General features: G+C 44.5%; 1 protein-coding gene across 1 annotated transcript; it reads left to right on the top strand.

The window, feature by feature from the left end:
- The first annotated feature begins 2,199 nt into the window (after window positions 1-2,199).
- Window positions 2,200-3,954, top strand: LOC127032400 (zinc finger and SCAN domain-containing protein 29-like). The gene is made up of 2 exons (XM_050919662.1): window positions 2,200-2,947; window positions 3,673-3,954. The coding sequence occupies exons 1-2, from the start codon at window positions 2,392-2,394 to the stop codon at window positions 3,729-3,731; spliced, it is 615 nt and encodes a 204-aa protein (XP_050775619.1). The 5' UTR covers window positions 2,200-2,391; the 3' UTR covers window positions 3,732-3,954.
- Window positions 3,955-16,241: the final 12,287 nt, after the last annotated feature.

Here is a 16,241-nt window from a genome sequence, read left to right as displayed (position 1 = left end):
GACACGAGAAGTAATTCATCTGCTCTACTCTGCGCTGATTAGGCCTCAACTGGAGTATTGTGTCCAGTTCAAGGTGCCACGTTTCAGGAAACATGGATAAATTGGAGAAAGTCCAGAGGAGAGCAACAAAAATGATGAAAGATCTAGAAACTATGACCTATGAGGAAAGATTGAAAAAAATTGGTGTTTTTGTCTGGAGAAGAGATGACTAAGAGGGGGACATGGTAGCAGTTTTCAAGTACATAAAAGGTTGTTACAAAGAGGAGGGAGAAAAATTGTTCTCGTTAATCACTCAGATTAAGACAAGAAACAATGGTCTTAAATTGCAGAAAGAGTGATTTAGGTTGGACATTAAGAAAAACTTCTTAACTGTGAGGGTGCTTAAGCACTGGAATAAATTGACTAGGGAGGTTGTAGAATCTCCTTCATTGGAGGTATTTAGGAGCATGTTAGACAATCACCTGTCACGATGGTCTAGATAATACTTAGGCCTGTCTTGAGAGCAGGGGAGTGGGCTAGATGATGATCTCTCAAGGTCTCTTCCAGTCTTATGATTCTATGATTCCATGTCCTTTATGACTCACTAGGCCACAAGTAGTGTGACAGCTGCGGCAGGGCAGGAAAGTTCTGGGTCTGGATTGTCTTCTCTGGAGCAGTGCACCTCAGAGCTGAGTAGAGTGGAGCCTAATATGGATTAGGAATTAGCCTCTTCTCAGTATTTTTCATAAAGGTTTCTAAGAGCAATACATTCAGTAATTTATTATTTTGGAATCACATGAAATTGAGAGAAATGTAATCCAAAGAACTGATGTAAATTGTTTTCCTGCTCAGTGAAAATAAACAAGTGTTTAGGTCCAAGAATAGACTAAGGACAGAACATTATTTTAATCATCTTGCAACAGTCAGTGAAACAAAATCCTTAAACATACAAAGAATATGAGGAAAAACAGTGGTAGTGATTTTAAAAAAAGGAATTATTTTTATAATAAAAATTGTACTGATTCTATTTTCTTGAACAAAACTTTCGTTATCTAAATTTTTTTTAAATCCAACTCATCACCCAGGATTAATATAAAAGCACTACTCACACATGCTTTCTCCCCCAAGATTTTTGGAATTACTGTATTTGATTTATAAGCCACAATTCTCCTCATTTTCACCTGCCATTGCACCTCAAAGCACTGTAAAATAATTTATCAATTATTTATAAAAAACTATACAAACACCTTCAATATTGCAAACAAACAAGATAAAGAGAGATCCTACCTAGAAAACAGGGAAAAGGGGCAAGCTTCTGAATAACAGGGGTAACAGTGGTTATTATAAAGAATATCTTTGAAAAAAGTGTGTTTAAGAGAAGGGAAGGAGAAGATTAGATGGATTTCAAGGTGGAGTTCCACATACTAGGGACCATCGTGGCAAGGGCATAAGAGATTGCCAACCTAGGCCATAGTGATGGAAAGAAAGGTACACAAATATCCACCAGGACCAAGTTCAAGAATACAACTCTAAAATATAGAATCATAGATGATTAGGGTTGGAAGAGACCTCAGGACCTAGATGAGCAATAACCTTCACAGTTAAGGGGTTAAAAAAAAACAACACATCAGGGACATTTAGTCTGGAAGGAAGAGAACCAGACAAGAAAGGATTCATTAATCTAAAAGAAATAAATAAAAAGCAGAAGTTTGGAAATTTAAAATGCACAGTTTTTGAATGTGGACATTTCCTTGGAACAGGGTCAAAGTATGGAGGTGTAACACTTGGGAAAAGAGTCTATCGGGGTAGAAAATGAGATTGAAAACATCCCAGACTCAACCAGATTTATATTTTAAAATGTGTATATTTTTTAAATATAGCTTTGAAGTAAACTATATCCACTCCAGCTAAACTGAAGAAAATCCTTTGACTGATGAACTAGGACCAATTAGGGGCTCAAGATGCTAGGTCACATCATTGTCAGGACACTGATTTATTTCAGGTGGATCTATTATTTTTGAGTGAAGGTAAAGTATATTTTGAAGACTTTCTCGCAAGGGGCCAGAGTCAAAATATGGGCAGGTCCAGACTAGAGCTTTAAATCGATTTTAAGAGCTCTAAATCGATTTAAAGCTGTAACCGTCCACACTACAGAGTGCATAAAATCAATTTTGGAACTCCATCTAAACGAGAGGAGTAACCCCAAAATCGATTTTTTAAAATCGATTTTATGATAGTGTGGACGGACATCGAAGTTAATGGCCTCCGGGACGTATCCCACAGTGCTCTAGTGGCCGCTCTACACAGGTAAAGGTACTCTACTGCTGGCCAGGTAAACAGGAAAAGCCCCGGGAACTTTGAAATTCCATTTCCTGCTTGCACAGCGTGGAGCTCTCAGCAGCAGAGAGAAGAATGCAGTCTCCTGAAAATAGGAAAAGAGCTCCAGCATGGAGCACACAGGAGTTACTCGATCTGATAGCTGTATGGGGAGAAGAGTCAGTGCTTTCAGAACTGCGCTCGAGCAGACGAAATGAGAAAACCTTTGAAAAAATTTCTAATGCCATGCAGGAGAGGGGACATACCAGGGACTCGTTACAGTGCCGAGTGAAAGTGAAAGAGCTCAGACAGGCGTATCAGAAGACCAAAGCAGCAAAGGGCAGGTCAGGCTCTGCCCCCAAAACATGCCGGTTCTACAACGAGCTTAACGCAATATTGGGGAACAGCGCAACGACGAACCCCCCCTTGTCTGTGGATTCAGAGGTGGGCGTCGTGATTCCTGCCACTACGGAAGATTTATTTGATGGCGATGATCAGTATGATGAGGACCAAGAGGAGGAGGCTCCAGCAGAGAGCACAGAGCATTTTATCCCCCCGAACAGCCAGGATCTTTTCCTCACCCTTACTGAGGTTCCCTGCCAGCCATCTCAAGGCAGTACTCCAGAAAATGAAGCTGAGGGACCGTCCTCTGGTGAGTGTAATTTCTTTTAATAAAAGCTTCGGTTTAATGTAAGCCTTTTTTACTGGGTGCTTCAAATCACTACCTGTACTTAGAGTCACTGACCAAGTAGATTAAAAACCTTTCCTAAAACAGTGACCCATGAGGTGGTTTTTAGAAAAGTCTCCATTGTAACAGGGCGGATTCATCCTGCTTGTTCGGGGAACGCGAGAGCAAACCGGGGAAAGAGACCAGCTTCGCCGCGGTTTGCTCTCGCGTTCCCCGAACCACCCAGCAAACCGCAGGGAAGGAGACCTGCTTGTTCGGGGAACGCGAGAGCAAACCGGGGAAGGAGACCAGCTTCGCCGCGGTTTGCTCTCGCGTTCCCCGAACCACCCAGCAAACCGCAGGGAAGGAGACCTGCTTGTTCGGGGAACGTGAGAGCAAACCGGGGAAGGAGACCAGCTTGATTACCAGTACAATCTACTACAGGGATTACTAGCCATTATTAACTTACCATTTTCTCCGGACACGGTCTGTGTGCTCCCCTGACCTGCGTCTGAGCAGAAATCTCTGTCCTCAGCCACAAGCAATAAGTATTAAAGGAATCCTAAGGCGACCTTGTGGTAAAGTAACATGTTCAAGGTTCGGTAACAGGCACAGGTCAGTGAGGAGAAAGACTGTATGCATTGTTGTGTGAAATGTGTCTCTTATGATTCTTTTATCACTCTTTCCAATCCCCACCCCCCCACACACAGCTGCACATTTCTCCAGCCTCCCTCTCGCTTCTCCTCTACGTGGGGGGGGGGTATCATAAGAAGACTGAGGAAAAGGAGGACGCGTGAGGACATGTTCACCGAAATTATGGCAGTAACCCGTACAGAGAGAGCTCAGCAGGGGGACTGGAAACAATTGGTCGCAAAGTACAGGGAGGCTGCCAGTCAACGCGAAGACAGGAGGGACCAACGCGAAGACAGGAGGGACGCCAAAAATGATGTCAGGTGGTAGGAAGATCAGCGCTGGCGAGCAGCAACTGTGGATCTTCTTCGTGATCAGACTGACATCCTCCGATATGCTGCAAGAGCTCCGTGGTTTCAGAATGCCCCTACAGCCCGTGTATAACCTCCCTCAGTACTCACCCTGTCCCACACCTTCCAGAACCAGGCGTGTAAGAACGCGTGGGGGAAGGCTCTCTGCACCAGCCCCCTCCACCGCTGCGGACACTCCAACCAGAAGGCTTTCATTAAATTGAAAAGCCCTTTGTGTCCTGTTTTTTCCCTCCTCTAATGATCCAAACTTCTCCCATGGCACCTTTGCCTATTTTTACTCTCAGGTCATGCTATTAAGGCAGTGTGACTGTAGTTTGGTAATGAAGTAAAGCAAGCAGCTTTGGAAAGCTGCACGGAAGCTAGTTATCAGCATCAGGATTTGACAATTGGGGATATGGGTAATAAAGGGAAAACAAAGAAAGCAGCCATACCGTACCCTGGTCCATGAGAATTCTTGTTCTGTCTTCTCTGATGCACTTTCTTCTTTCCAACCTCCCTCCCCCTTCCTCCAAACCTCCCTCGCTCCGTCCCCCATAGAACGCTGAGTTATGAAATTTCATGCACAGTATTGTAACAACAAGCATGATGCTTGATTGATGAAAGGGTCTGATTTTAAATAAAGAACACAATTCTTTTAACAAATAATAGTAACTTTATTTTCAATAAAAAAGCAGTTAAGGAAGGTTGCAGGTACAGTGCCTAGCAGCAGACGGAAGCAGCTAATGGTGGAGGTAGGTAATAATTGGGAAATACAGAATTATATGTTTTCCAATGGACAGCTCTCGCAAGTAACCTAAGCAAGCAATTGAGGAATGCTGCAGGGAAAGTATCTTGCAGCAGCAACACCGCATAGACGGGGAGGGCAGCAATCAATTGAAAGGAAAATCAGCATTCAAACTGTACCCTGGCCCATGAGGAAGCTACTTTTCAGTGCTTCTCTGATGCGCCCAGCATCCTGGTGTGATCTTCTAATTGCCCTGGTGTCTGGCTGCGCATAATCAGCGGCCAGGTGGTTTTCCTCAGTCTCCCACCCCGCTATAAAGGCCTCCCCCTTGCTCTCACAGAGATTGTGGAGCACACAGCAAGCAGCAATGACAAAGGGGATATTGGTTTGGCTAAGATCTGAGCGAGTAAGAAACGTTCGCCATCTCGCCTTAAGCCTGCCAAATGCACATTCTACCACCATTCTGCACTTGCTCAGCCTGTAATTAAACAACTCCTGAGCACTGTCAAGGCTGCCTGTGTATGGCTTCATTAGCCAGGGCATCAAGGGGTAGGCTGGGTCCCCAAGGATAACTATAGGCATTTGGACATCTCCAACTCTTATTCTCTGGTCAGGGAAGTAGGTCCCTTGCTGCAGCCGTTTAAACAGTGTAGTGCTCCTGAAGACACGTGCGTCGTGAACCCTTCCTGGCCATCCCACGTGGATGTTGGTGAAACGTCCCTTGTGATCCACCAGGGCTTGCAGAACCATCGAAAAGTACCCCTTGCGGTTTATGTACTGGGCACCCTGGTGTTCCGGTGCCAAAATAGGGCTATGGGTTCCATCTATGGCCCCCCCACAGTTAGGGAATCCCATTGCAGCAAAGCCATCCACAATGGCCTGCACGTTTCCCAGAGTCACAACCTTTCGAAGCAGCAGCTTAATGATTGCTTTGGATACTTCCAGCACAGCAGCCCCCACAGTAGATTTGCCCACTCCAAATTGATTACCGACTGACCGGTAGCTGTCTGGCGTTGCAAGCTTCCATATGGCTATTGCCACTCGCTTTTCCACTGTGAGGGCTGGTCTCATCCTGGTATTATGCCGCTTCAGGACAGGAGAAAGCGAGTCACAAAGTTCAAAGAAAGTGCTCTTACGCATGCGAAAGTTCCGCAGCCACTGCGAATCGTCCCACACCTGCAGGACTATGCGGTCCCACCAGTCAGTGCTTTGTTTCCCGTGCCCAAAAGCGGCGCGGAACGGGTAGAACCTCACCCATAACCGTCAGGAGCTCCAACGTGCAGGGGCCTGGGGTGTCAGAAAACTCGTTCTCCAGTTCGTCATCGCTGTCGTCCCCGCATTCAAGCATTCTCTCTTGCATTTCTGCATCATGGGTCAGCAGTGATAGAACGAGAATGCGTGAAGTATTTACAGTATTCGCGATCAAGGACAAGAGCAGACCTGGATCCATGCTTGCAGCAAAATGGCGTTTCCCTCACTGCAGCCAGTAAAAACAGCGCGAACTGACTGTGTGCCGTTTACAGGAAGGGGGGGGGGTGAAGCTGTACCCAGAACCACCCAGGACGGGGACTTTGATCCCATCATGCACTGGGCTAGTAACCCATAATTCCAAAGGGCAGGGACCCGTGCAGGAACTGTGGGATAGGTACCCAGAGTGCAACGCTCAAGCAAAAGATGGACGCCAGGGAAAATGGACGCTCAACATTGATGTAAGTACCTCTAGTGTGGATGCACAAAATCGATTTTATAAAACCTGCTTTATAAAATCAATTTTAAGCACATCGATTTTAGGCTGTAGTCTGGACGTGGGCTATGAGAGTGCAAGATGTTATGTGTCTAGCCCTCCCAGTTCCAGGAGCAGAAGTAACTCTTATAGCAGAGAAGGTATGTGTATATGGGCTTGCCTACGGCATAAATTGATGTAAATTACATCACTCAAAGATGTGAAAAAAATAATCCCCTCAGGGACATAACTTACACTGACTTAACACAGTATGCACAGTGCAGTATGTCAATGGGAGATGCTCTCCCTCTGACTTAGCTTCCACCTCTTGTTGAGGTGGATTAATTACATCAATGGGAGAACCATGGTGGGGGTAGATTTTTAAGGCCTCCCCAAATCCACCACTGTCCACCCCTTGCCCCCCCAGCAGCACAAGGTTTAGGGAGGCTTAGTTTCCCCTAGCCTCAATGGTATTTACCTACTCTGGAACAGCGTCAAGAGGAGAGACTGAGAGCCATACATCAGAGTATACCATAGCTCAGTGGTTAGAGTGCTCTCCTGAGAGGAAGGTGATCCCTGTTTAAGTGGATTTGGGACTCTGAAGATGAATCTAGGTAACTAGTAAAAACTGGCCTTTTCCTTTAACAACAAACAATACACCTGGAATACAATCCCACCTTTTAGGTACATCAGTGCTCCTACAGAGCTCAGCATGTTTCTCTGTAAATCTATGACTGATTGTAAAAGAGGAGCTCTCAACGCCAGAGCTGCCTAAGGGTCAGGCATTAGTGCAGCATGTGATCACCCTTTTTCATTTATAATCCTGTCCTTCAGCTTCCCCAAGGGCTTGGGGCTTTCACATTAGTATGGGGACTCTGGGATCTAGAACAGTCAGGGTCCTCCCCAGCTGGACCCTCTGGCAAGATGCATGGTTCTGTTGAAAGAACAGGAGTACTTGTGGCATCTTAGAGACTAACAAATTTATTTGAGCATAAGCTTTCTTGGGCTACAGCCCACTTCTTTAGATGCATAGAATGGAACATATAGTAAGGAGATATATATATACATATAGAATGTGAAAAGGTGGAAGTAGCCATATCAACTCTAAGAGGCTACTCTGAAACCTGTCATGGTTCTGTTGATGTCCAATCTTTTGGGAGTGGATAGGGGAGTCCAGGCCCCACCCTGTCATCAGGCTCTGATCCAGGGACTGATGGTGGGTAGCTATGTTCTGTACCCTGGGGTGCTACACAGCTGCCCCCCATAACACTTCCTACCCAAGTTTCCCTTCTCCTCACAAAGTAAATTACAGAATCACTATTAAAGTCTCTGACTTTCTCAATCAGTTAACAGTCTCTCCTTTGTAGGTCCTATCAGGTCTCTTTTTCCAGGTCTTAGTCCATAACAGCTGCTGAGCAATACTTCCCCAGAGCAAAGGTCTGTTCCCTTTCCACTGCCATCCCTCTTCTGAGCAGCTCTGCTTCCCCTTTTAAACCTGCCTCCAGCTTGTGCAGGCTTTGCAAGTGTGACTCTGTAGGACCATCTGGGTCCAAAGCTGCTCCTTAACACCTTTTTCTCTAGCATGGGGTTTGTGCACCCTGCCACACTGATGCAAATGTGAGAGGGAACCTAATATAAGTAGATGATGTGCTAATTAAGACTCTCTCCTGTGAAGAAACTGAGAAGTTAAGATGTTATCTCAGTTGGATCAGGCTGGAGCTTTGGTTTCATTGACAAAAGGGCAATAGAACAGAAAGGGAATACAATATTTGGGAGTGCAGTTGAGTCCCATGGGGATTTGCCCCCCAATTAAGAGAGTGCAGGCAATTCAGGTGACCCTTCAATCACCCCGAAAGAGCTTAGAAATTTTCTAGGTTGTAACTCCTCATGGCAGTTCATTAGTAAGTATGCAAATTATTTAGCCATTTCTTAGGCCTGGTCTACACTACCAAGCTAGGTCGACATAAGCTGCGTTTAGTTGATTTAATAATATATGTGTCTACACTATCGAGTCCCTTCCGCCAACCTAAGTGGCCTGTAAAGTTGATTTCTGTACTCCACCTCCGCCAAAGGCATAGTGCTTGATTCGACATGCAGGGGTTAACATGGGGATAGTGTAGGCCAGCGGTTCTCAAACTGTGGGTTGTGAGTCCATTTTAATGGGGTTGCCAGGGCTGGTGTTAGACTTTCTGGAGCTCGGGGCTGAAGCCCTCAAGCTTTGGCACTCCCCAGGGAGGCAGGGCTTGGGCTTGGGCTTTGGTCTCCCAGCCCTGTCTGGTAGAACTCAGGCTTTGGTCCCCCTTCCCAGGATCGTTTAGTAATTTTTGTTGTCAGAAGGAGGTCGCGGTGCAATGACGTTTGAGAAACTCTGGTGTAGGCACTGCATTGGAGAGCATGCAGGGAACAAGAGCTTGCCATGCAGAAAGAGATGCTGTGGATTATGAAGGAGCAATCAGACATGTTGAGGCATCTGGTTGAGGCGGGGCATGGGGAGAAGAGCTACACCACGGACATGCATGGTGGATGCTAGGGTCCCTCTGCAGCCTATGCTGAACGTGCTGCCATCAAGTTCCACATCCTTCTCCCACAAATGTCCTATGAGGCAGGAGGGGAGGGAAGGGAAGTTTGGTATTCCTTGCACTGAATACCAGGGGAGGGTACAAGGACCAGAAGGCACCCATTCCCTGTCCTGCCATTCAGAAAATCAACATTGCTGTGAGGAAAATTACATAAAATGTTATGTAGGTGTTTGAAACCTTGGATCAGAGCCTGGAAAAGGCGTTGATCCACATTTAATCAAACCAGTTAGAAATAGACACTTATATAAGACTTTATAAATAAATAATCTCATTTCTTTGGTTAAAAATAACCTTTGTAGAATACAGTCTGTGGCTTTAATGAAAGTGTCAATTGTCCCTCATTATGAAATGCAGCATTTGTTTTAGAACCAAATTTCTTTTCATCTCACACAAACCTAGTGTCATCTTACTGTTTATTCCTGTAAATTGTTTTCATTAGATATTCTGTGTCTATAAAATGAGGTTCTACAAAACTCTATAGGACCAACATGCAAACACAGGTGCAATGAGTAAACCTGCAAAATTTTCATTTGTGCATGTAACTAGTTCAGGGATTGGCAGCCTTTGGCACGTGGCTCGCCAGGGTAAGCTCCCGGTGGGCTGAGCTGGTTTGTTCACCTGCCCTGTCCACAGGTTTGCCTGATCGCAGCTCCCACTGGCTGCAGTTCACCGCTCCAGGCCAATGGGGGCTGCGGGAAGCAGTGCAGGCCAAGGGATGTGCTGGCCGCTGCTTCTCACCACCCCCATTGTCCTGGAGCAGTGAGCCGCGGCCATTGGGAGCCACGATTGGCTGAACCTGCGGACATGGCAGATAAACAAACCAGCCCGGTCCACCAAGGGGCTTACCCTGGTGGGCCACGGGCCAAAGGTTGCCACTTCCCGAAATAGGGATTTGTGCATAAAAGTCTAGGTGATTACAAGTGCAAATAGACACTCATTCAGAAAGTTATGTTTAGTGCCTACAAACACTGTGTTTTGCTGGCACAACTGATCTGCATTCATTTTTGTGGCCACACCCATTGCATAGTTTCTTGTAACCCATTGCTCAGTCTGTTGTTGCTCTGTGTATGTTAAAGAAAATAATCCTGTAACAGAGTGGCTGGCACTTTGAGGGGATGTCGGTCTGAGCCCCACCTGTGATTTAGGGTTCCCATCTGGCTGGTTTTTGTATTGCCTTATTGAATAAAAGATTTAATGTGCTGCATTGTTTTTTCACTTGGGACTTGTTAGCACTTTCTATAATTCTTACCTCTGTAGTCCGGACTGCAGTGCCGTGTTAAGATATGGTAAGAAAAATGACACAATAACACAAAAATACACATATTTGTGTGTGTGTGTGTACAATGGTTCTCTAAAATTGTTTAGTATTTATTAGCTGTAGGTGGCATTATGACCCTTTTTGTTGCTGTGGGGAGAGGTAGACAATTTTTCTGGGTCTTGGAAGTGGCAACCCTACCTGTGACCCAGTTAATTCACCTTACCACGTAGGGAAAATGGATTGTGTAACCCAATCAGGCATCGGGGATAAATAAGAGAGAGGCCTAGGTAGTGGGGGAGGGAAGGAAAGACTGCAGAAAAGCCAGCTAGTTAGTCTGCCTTGGGAGTTGCTTCCCACTAGAGAGCTGGGAGCACCCCAAAGGAGCCCAGGAGGGGCTGAAAAGAGCCCAGAAAAAGCTGAAAGCTGGCAAGCTCTGGGAAAGAGGGACTGTGGAGCCAAAGGGTCTGTAGTTGATAAAAGACTGAACAAAAAAGATCCCACAAAAGGGACACTTATTGTAAAGATTCATGTGCATATCAACATGCTTCCAATTACAATGAAAACATGTAAGGTCCTTCAAGAGAGAAGCCAATTGCCTTATTCATGAAGCGGAGAGCTTGTAGATGTACTGCTAGAGACTATACTTCAAAAAGTACAGAATTTTGTTAGTTTTCTTGAATCCCCTCTCCACCTAGTGATAACACATTCCTAACATCACACAACAAATGTATATAACTTGATTCGGTGCCGGCTTTACTCTAATAATGAGTTAGCCAGTTCAGTATTGCTGGAGGTGATAGCAACCCAGAGGATCCCTTATTTTAATAAGTTATATATGACAATATGGAGGTTACACTTTTAATATTTGTTCACTTATTGTAAGGATTCTGACTTTAGAGTCAAGTAATTGCAAAGAACCTGAGAGGGAACTGAGGGCAGGGTACTTGAAAGGTGATCCCACACCAGAAGGGTGTGGTTTGGAGGCAGCAGCCCTGTTACAAATCCCAAATCATTTCAAAATATATTCCTCCATTTTTGCTAAGTTCCTTATTTAAACTTTGTAATGTGTGATGAAATCCGTATAGCAGACTGAGAGCAATGAATGAGGCAAATTGTGTCAGTAGGTGAACAAACTAAGGCTCTCAGCAGAGGTAGGGGGCAGAAGGTTAAGATGAATTGTGCCAATGTTCCAGAGGTGGTAATATGGAGACGTGCATGCATAGATTAAGTATCAAGAAGGACTGAAGATTTTTAGCCTTGAGAGAAAAGCTAAAGTCTGAGTTAAGAGTAAAAGTGGAGATGGAGTCTGAGGATCTGAGATTACTTTTTACCAAGAAGGAGGACTTGAGTATTTAAGTATAAATGAAAACAGGACTCACTGCACATGATAATCTGTTTTTTTGCTTGGCTGAGCTGTAAATGGTTATTCCTCTATAGGCTTTAATTTGTAGAGTTCCAAAAGCACAGTGTCATTTTTAATCAGCTTCTATAACTTGGTAACTGTGGTCTTGTGACAATGGAAGGAAACAAAAAAAGATGGTTCCTGCTGATAAGATCAATTTGTTTGGCCCATCAAGCATTTTAATGTCAGGCTAGCTGCTCATAGCTAGAGCTGCTAGACCTTGAAAGCCATCTCTGGCGAGGAGATATTCTTTTGTTCACAAACTCAGAGACCTAGAGAGAGCTTAAAGTATTGGCTGTTAGTTTAAAATATGCCTGTTCCTATCTTAAGATGTTGATACATCACTGAGGTGTTAAGGAATGAGTTGATACATTCTAAAGTGAAAATCTTATGTACTTTGAGCTAGATTTATTCCTGGGATACCACCACTGATTTCAAAGTTACAGGAGGGAAGAATTTGATCTATTGAGCCAAATCCAGACTCCCTAATTGGCCTCCCTGCCCTGTCAATCAAGCTAATTTGGAAAGTTAGCCTCTGCCCGTTGGCCCTGGGAACTGTCAGTCTCGGGGTCTAGATTTCTCATTGGCCCTTCTCCTTTCTGTAGGTACTGGGAGAGTGCCAACCAAAAAACCCTACTAGGTTTCGGTAAGGGGCCAACAATCCCCTTACAATAAACTAAGACTCTATAGGCTCCACGGCATGTTACTTATTTACAGCGCATCATTTACAGATTTCAAAAATTGTTTTTAAAAATTGCCTGCATTAGTGTAGCATGAATGTATTTCTGGCTATGCATATATCTGGGGGTTTGAAGATCTCATTAACCACAATCTTTGGGCTGAATCTGCTGCTGAATACGTGTGTAATTATGACGCCTGTTTAATAGACAGGATGTTTGAGGGATGTGCCTTCTAAAACACATTTAGTTTGAGTTAACTAATTCTTTTTAATCACACAGGGTCCTTTGTGTCAGTGACAGCAGACAAGATACTAAAGAGCGATAAAAGAGACAACTAATGCTATTAAAACCTCTGATGAGGGAAATACAAATGATCCTGAGATCCACAACATTGTGCCAACATGTGCCTGTGTTCTTCTTAACTGTTAGGCAAATGGTTAGAGAAGAAGAGAAAATTTTCACTTTAAACAGCTAATACACAGGAAGCCAATGCTTTGTTAGACAAAAACAGACAGTCTCTTTGGTAACAAACTTGGAAACGAGAATGGAAATACTGCTATTTTCAACTATGCAGAACATGTGCTTAAAATAATGCTGCCTTAACCACTTCATAACTCTATTTTTTTAAATTTATTTTATCACTTAAAAACTGTTACAAGCCAGACCAGGGCAAACACTCAGGTTGTTTAGCATATCAGTGAGGAGAAATCTCAGTGGATTTTCTGTATATTGCATTATTTTGCCCCTGGAGTTAAGTGCAGAGGATCATCTTGCATCTGTGAATGTTTCTGTGTTTTCTGGAAATCATCATTTTGTTCGGTGTCTAGCACAATAGAGTCCTGGTTCATGAGTAGGGCTCTTAGTCATACAGTAACACAAATAATAATAAAATAAAAAAATGTCTCTCAGCTCTTAGGGTTCAAGGCAGAGAGTGACTCAGCATGGTATGGAAAAAAAAGAGAGTTTTCTACTGAAAAGCTAAAGCTGTTCCCCTTTCCCTACAATAATAGCGCAGTAATCAAGGCTAAGTGACAAGATCTGATATTTCAAGTGATCCTCTGTGAAAGCTGGAACTAAAATATTTCCATTACACCCAAACTACCTGATAATTCATAAGACTAAGTGACACCTATTCCAAGACTTGTTCTTTCCAGGGACACCGCAAAGTAAAAATCAAAAGGACACTGCAGGCTAGTCTTGCATTGGTAGAACCGTTCACATGGAGAGGCTGTACCAAACTGGTCTGTTGGGGTAAACTATTCTGAAAATTTCTTGGGGGAATTCTGTGCCACTGCACATGTGCAGAATTTATGTCCCCTGCAAATTTGCTTCCTCGCAGAAAAATGACTTTCCAAAGGGGAAGCAAAGGGAAGCCAAAAGAGTGGTCATGCAGCCCTCCCCAGCAATATGTTTCAGGTGCTCAGAGCAACCACCAGAGAGGTAAATCACTGTGGGGCAAGGGGCAGGACTGGGGAAGACCCGGCTGGTGGCTCCTACCCTATACTGAGCTCAGCTGCTAGTCCTGGCTGGGCGGGGGAGGATGGGACTTCCTCTGCCCCTGCACAGCATCCGGGGCTGAGTCATACCCACCCCCAGATTTCTCCCCCAGCTGCAGGAAGCTCTGAAAACTCCCTGCTCCTCCAGCTTCCTGCACCCATCACTCCTCAGCTGCAGGGGGAGGGATTCCTGTACAGCGAGCTGCTCCCCATCCACCCAAGCCTGCTGCATCCAGACCTTCTCATACCCAGACCCTCCCACAGAGCCTCGCCCCTGATGAGCTCCACTCCCCCAGCATCTGGACTCCCCACTGAGCCCCCTATACCCAGACCCCCCTGCTGATCTCTGTTCCCCCACACTCAGACCCCTACCCCCACTGAGCTCCAACCACCTTCACCTGGACCCCCCTGCAGCGTCCCATTACTGTTTCACCTAGAACCCCCCCAATAAGCCCCTGTGCATCCAAATCCCCCCTGCACTCAGATCACCCACTGAGCTGCCCACACCCAGATTGCCCCCACACAGAACCCTCTCCACCCACACCTGCATCCCCCCACACTTGGATCCTGTCTTGCTGAGCCTGGCGGCGCACATCTGACATGGAGGGGCAGGGCCCTGGGGTGTTTCTGGGGCAGCCCTGGTCCTTGTACTGTGTCAGGGTTGGGTGCAGCCTCACTGCTAAGTCCATGTCTGACGGGGGAGCTGCACGGTGACCTCCCACTTCTGTGTAGCCAGTGGCCTGTGCTCCCCAATGCCATGCTGGAGCCTCCACACTATTTGACAAATAAAATTTGCAGAATTTTAAAATATTGTACACAGAATTTATTTATTTTATTTTTGGGTGCAGAATGCCCTCGGTAGTAGTACTTTATCATATGGTACTTTTTCCCCCACATGTAATATGTAAAAGTAATTTGTATGTCTTATTGTTTCTTGAAATAATTGCCATAGGAGCTTGTAGCTTTTATTGCCTGATAAATTTTCTGTGTAAAGTATACTTATTTTTATTTCTATAGTTTCCAATTTAGTTTGGTAGGCCTTATTTTGTAAAATGTTTCCATTCTCTTTAGGCTGGCTTTAATTTTGTATACATAGATGGCTATCCAGCATCCTTTTGCGGTTTTGTATAGGTTGATAGTCTTCACACTCAGTTCTCCATCTATGATGCTTGTTATAGAAGCCAATCAGATGCTAAATGTTTTCAGCTACATGTGTAGTATGTTCACATCTCATCTGTCTAAACTGTCTGGTCAGCTTTTACAGCTCTGCTTGCTCTGTCAACACTGGTATTTGTGTTAGTGGAATGTAAGTCTTGCAACCTGGTATTCACCTGGTCATGTTTCTATTTCTCGGAATCACCTCTAGAGAAGTCAAGCTTACTAAATCCTGTTTAATAGGATTCTTTTGCACATTCATATTACAGAGGACAATTAACCCACATATGTCACTTCAGCATGCCAGATGGGCTTACAGACTGTCTCTTCAATCTATGGTTCAGTAATTCCAGCAGGTCTGTATTATAGTTATCGCTCTCTCATACTTGTTTTTTTTTTATTTGTAGGTTATTGTAATCTAGGGCGAAACCCTGGTCCCATTGAAATCAATGGCAAAAACTCACATTGATTTCATTTGGGCCAGGATTTTACCCATAGGGTTTATTAAACTCAGCAATAATAACAAATAAAAACAGTGGAATGCATATAGCAAACGGACTCCCTCTTGAATACTGCCACCGCCCCGCCCCCCATCTTGGTTAGTGGTCTCCAAGTCTTGTTTGCTGCAGTCCTGTCATTCAACACTCCCTAAAAGTGCAAGATGTTATCACTTTAACACTTTCCTGATACAGGTCAGGGGAAGGCTGCTAGGGACCAAACTTCTGTCTCACTGACAGAACAAAAGCATGTGTTGTTTGTTTTGACTCCACTTCTTAATAGTTTTGTTAATCACATACTATACTACACACACACACACACACAAAGTGTAATAGTTTTGTTTAATGTAATTCCTACAGAAACAGACAAAATACTTCACAGCAGATTACAGTTTATACATAAAGTTGTTTATAATATCTACATAATGGGTCAAACTCCACTACCTGTATATGGGTGTAATGTTGCTGATTGCAGAGGTGATACATGTGTATCACACAGTAGAATCTAATGCAATATCTGCTAAGTGCTAAGACAGTCCAGAAATGGCGAATAGCTACATTTCAAGGACTAGGATACATGAAGAAACGGACTCAATTAAACAAACAAGTTTGTTTTATTAGAGAGAGAGAGAGAGAGAGAGAGAGAGAGAGAGAGAGAGATGGACCATGAGAATGGGAATTGAGGTGTCAATTATCCAGAGAGGGGCTATACCAGATGGTGGTAGGCAGCTTTAGAAGATCTACCATACTTTGTGGGGAGGTAT

The sequence above is a fragment of the Gopherus flavomarginatus genome, chromosome 1 (genome assembly GCF_025201925.1).
Source record: "Gopherus flavomarginatus isolate rGopFla2 chromosome 1, rGopFla2.mat.asm, whole genome shotgun sequence".
In the NCBI taxonomy this organism is placed as follows: domain Eukaryota; kingdom Metazoa; phylum Chordata; order Testudines; family Testudinidae; genus Gopherus; species Gopherus flavomarginatus.
Note: the sequence above shows the minus strand (reverse complement) of the source record. Positions and strands in the feature narration are given on the sequence as shown.

Bases quoted from the DNA above. Each gene is read 5' to 3' on its own strand.
- LOC127032400 (XM_050919662.1), top strand. From the start codon at position 2,392: ATGCAGTCTCCTGAAAATAGGAAAAGAGCTCCAGCATGGAGCACACAG. The intron at 2,948-3,672 runs GTGAGTGTAATT...CCCCACACACAG, and splicing joins AGCTGAGGGACCGTCCTCTG to CTGCACATTTCTCCAGCCTC.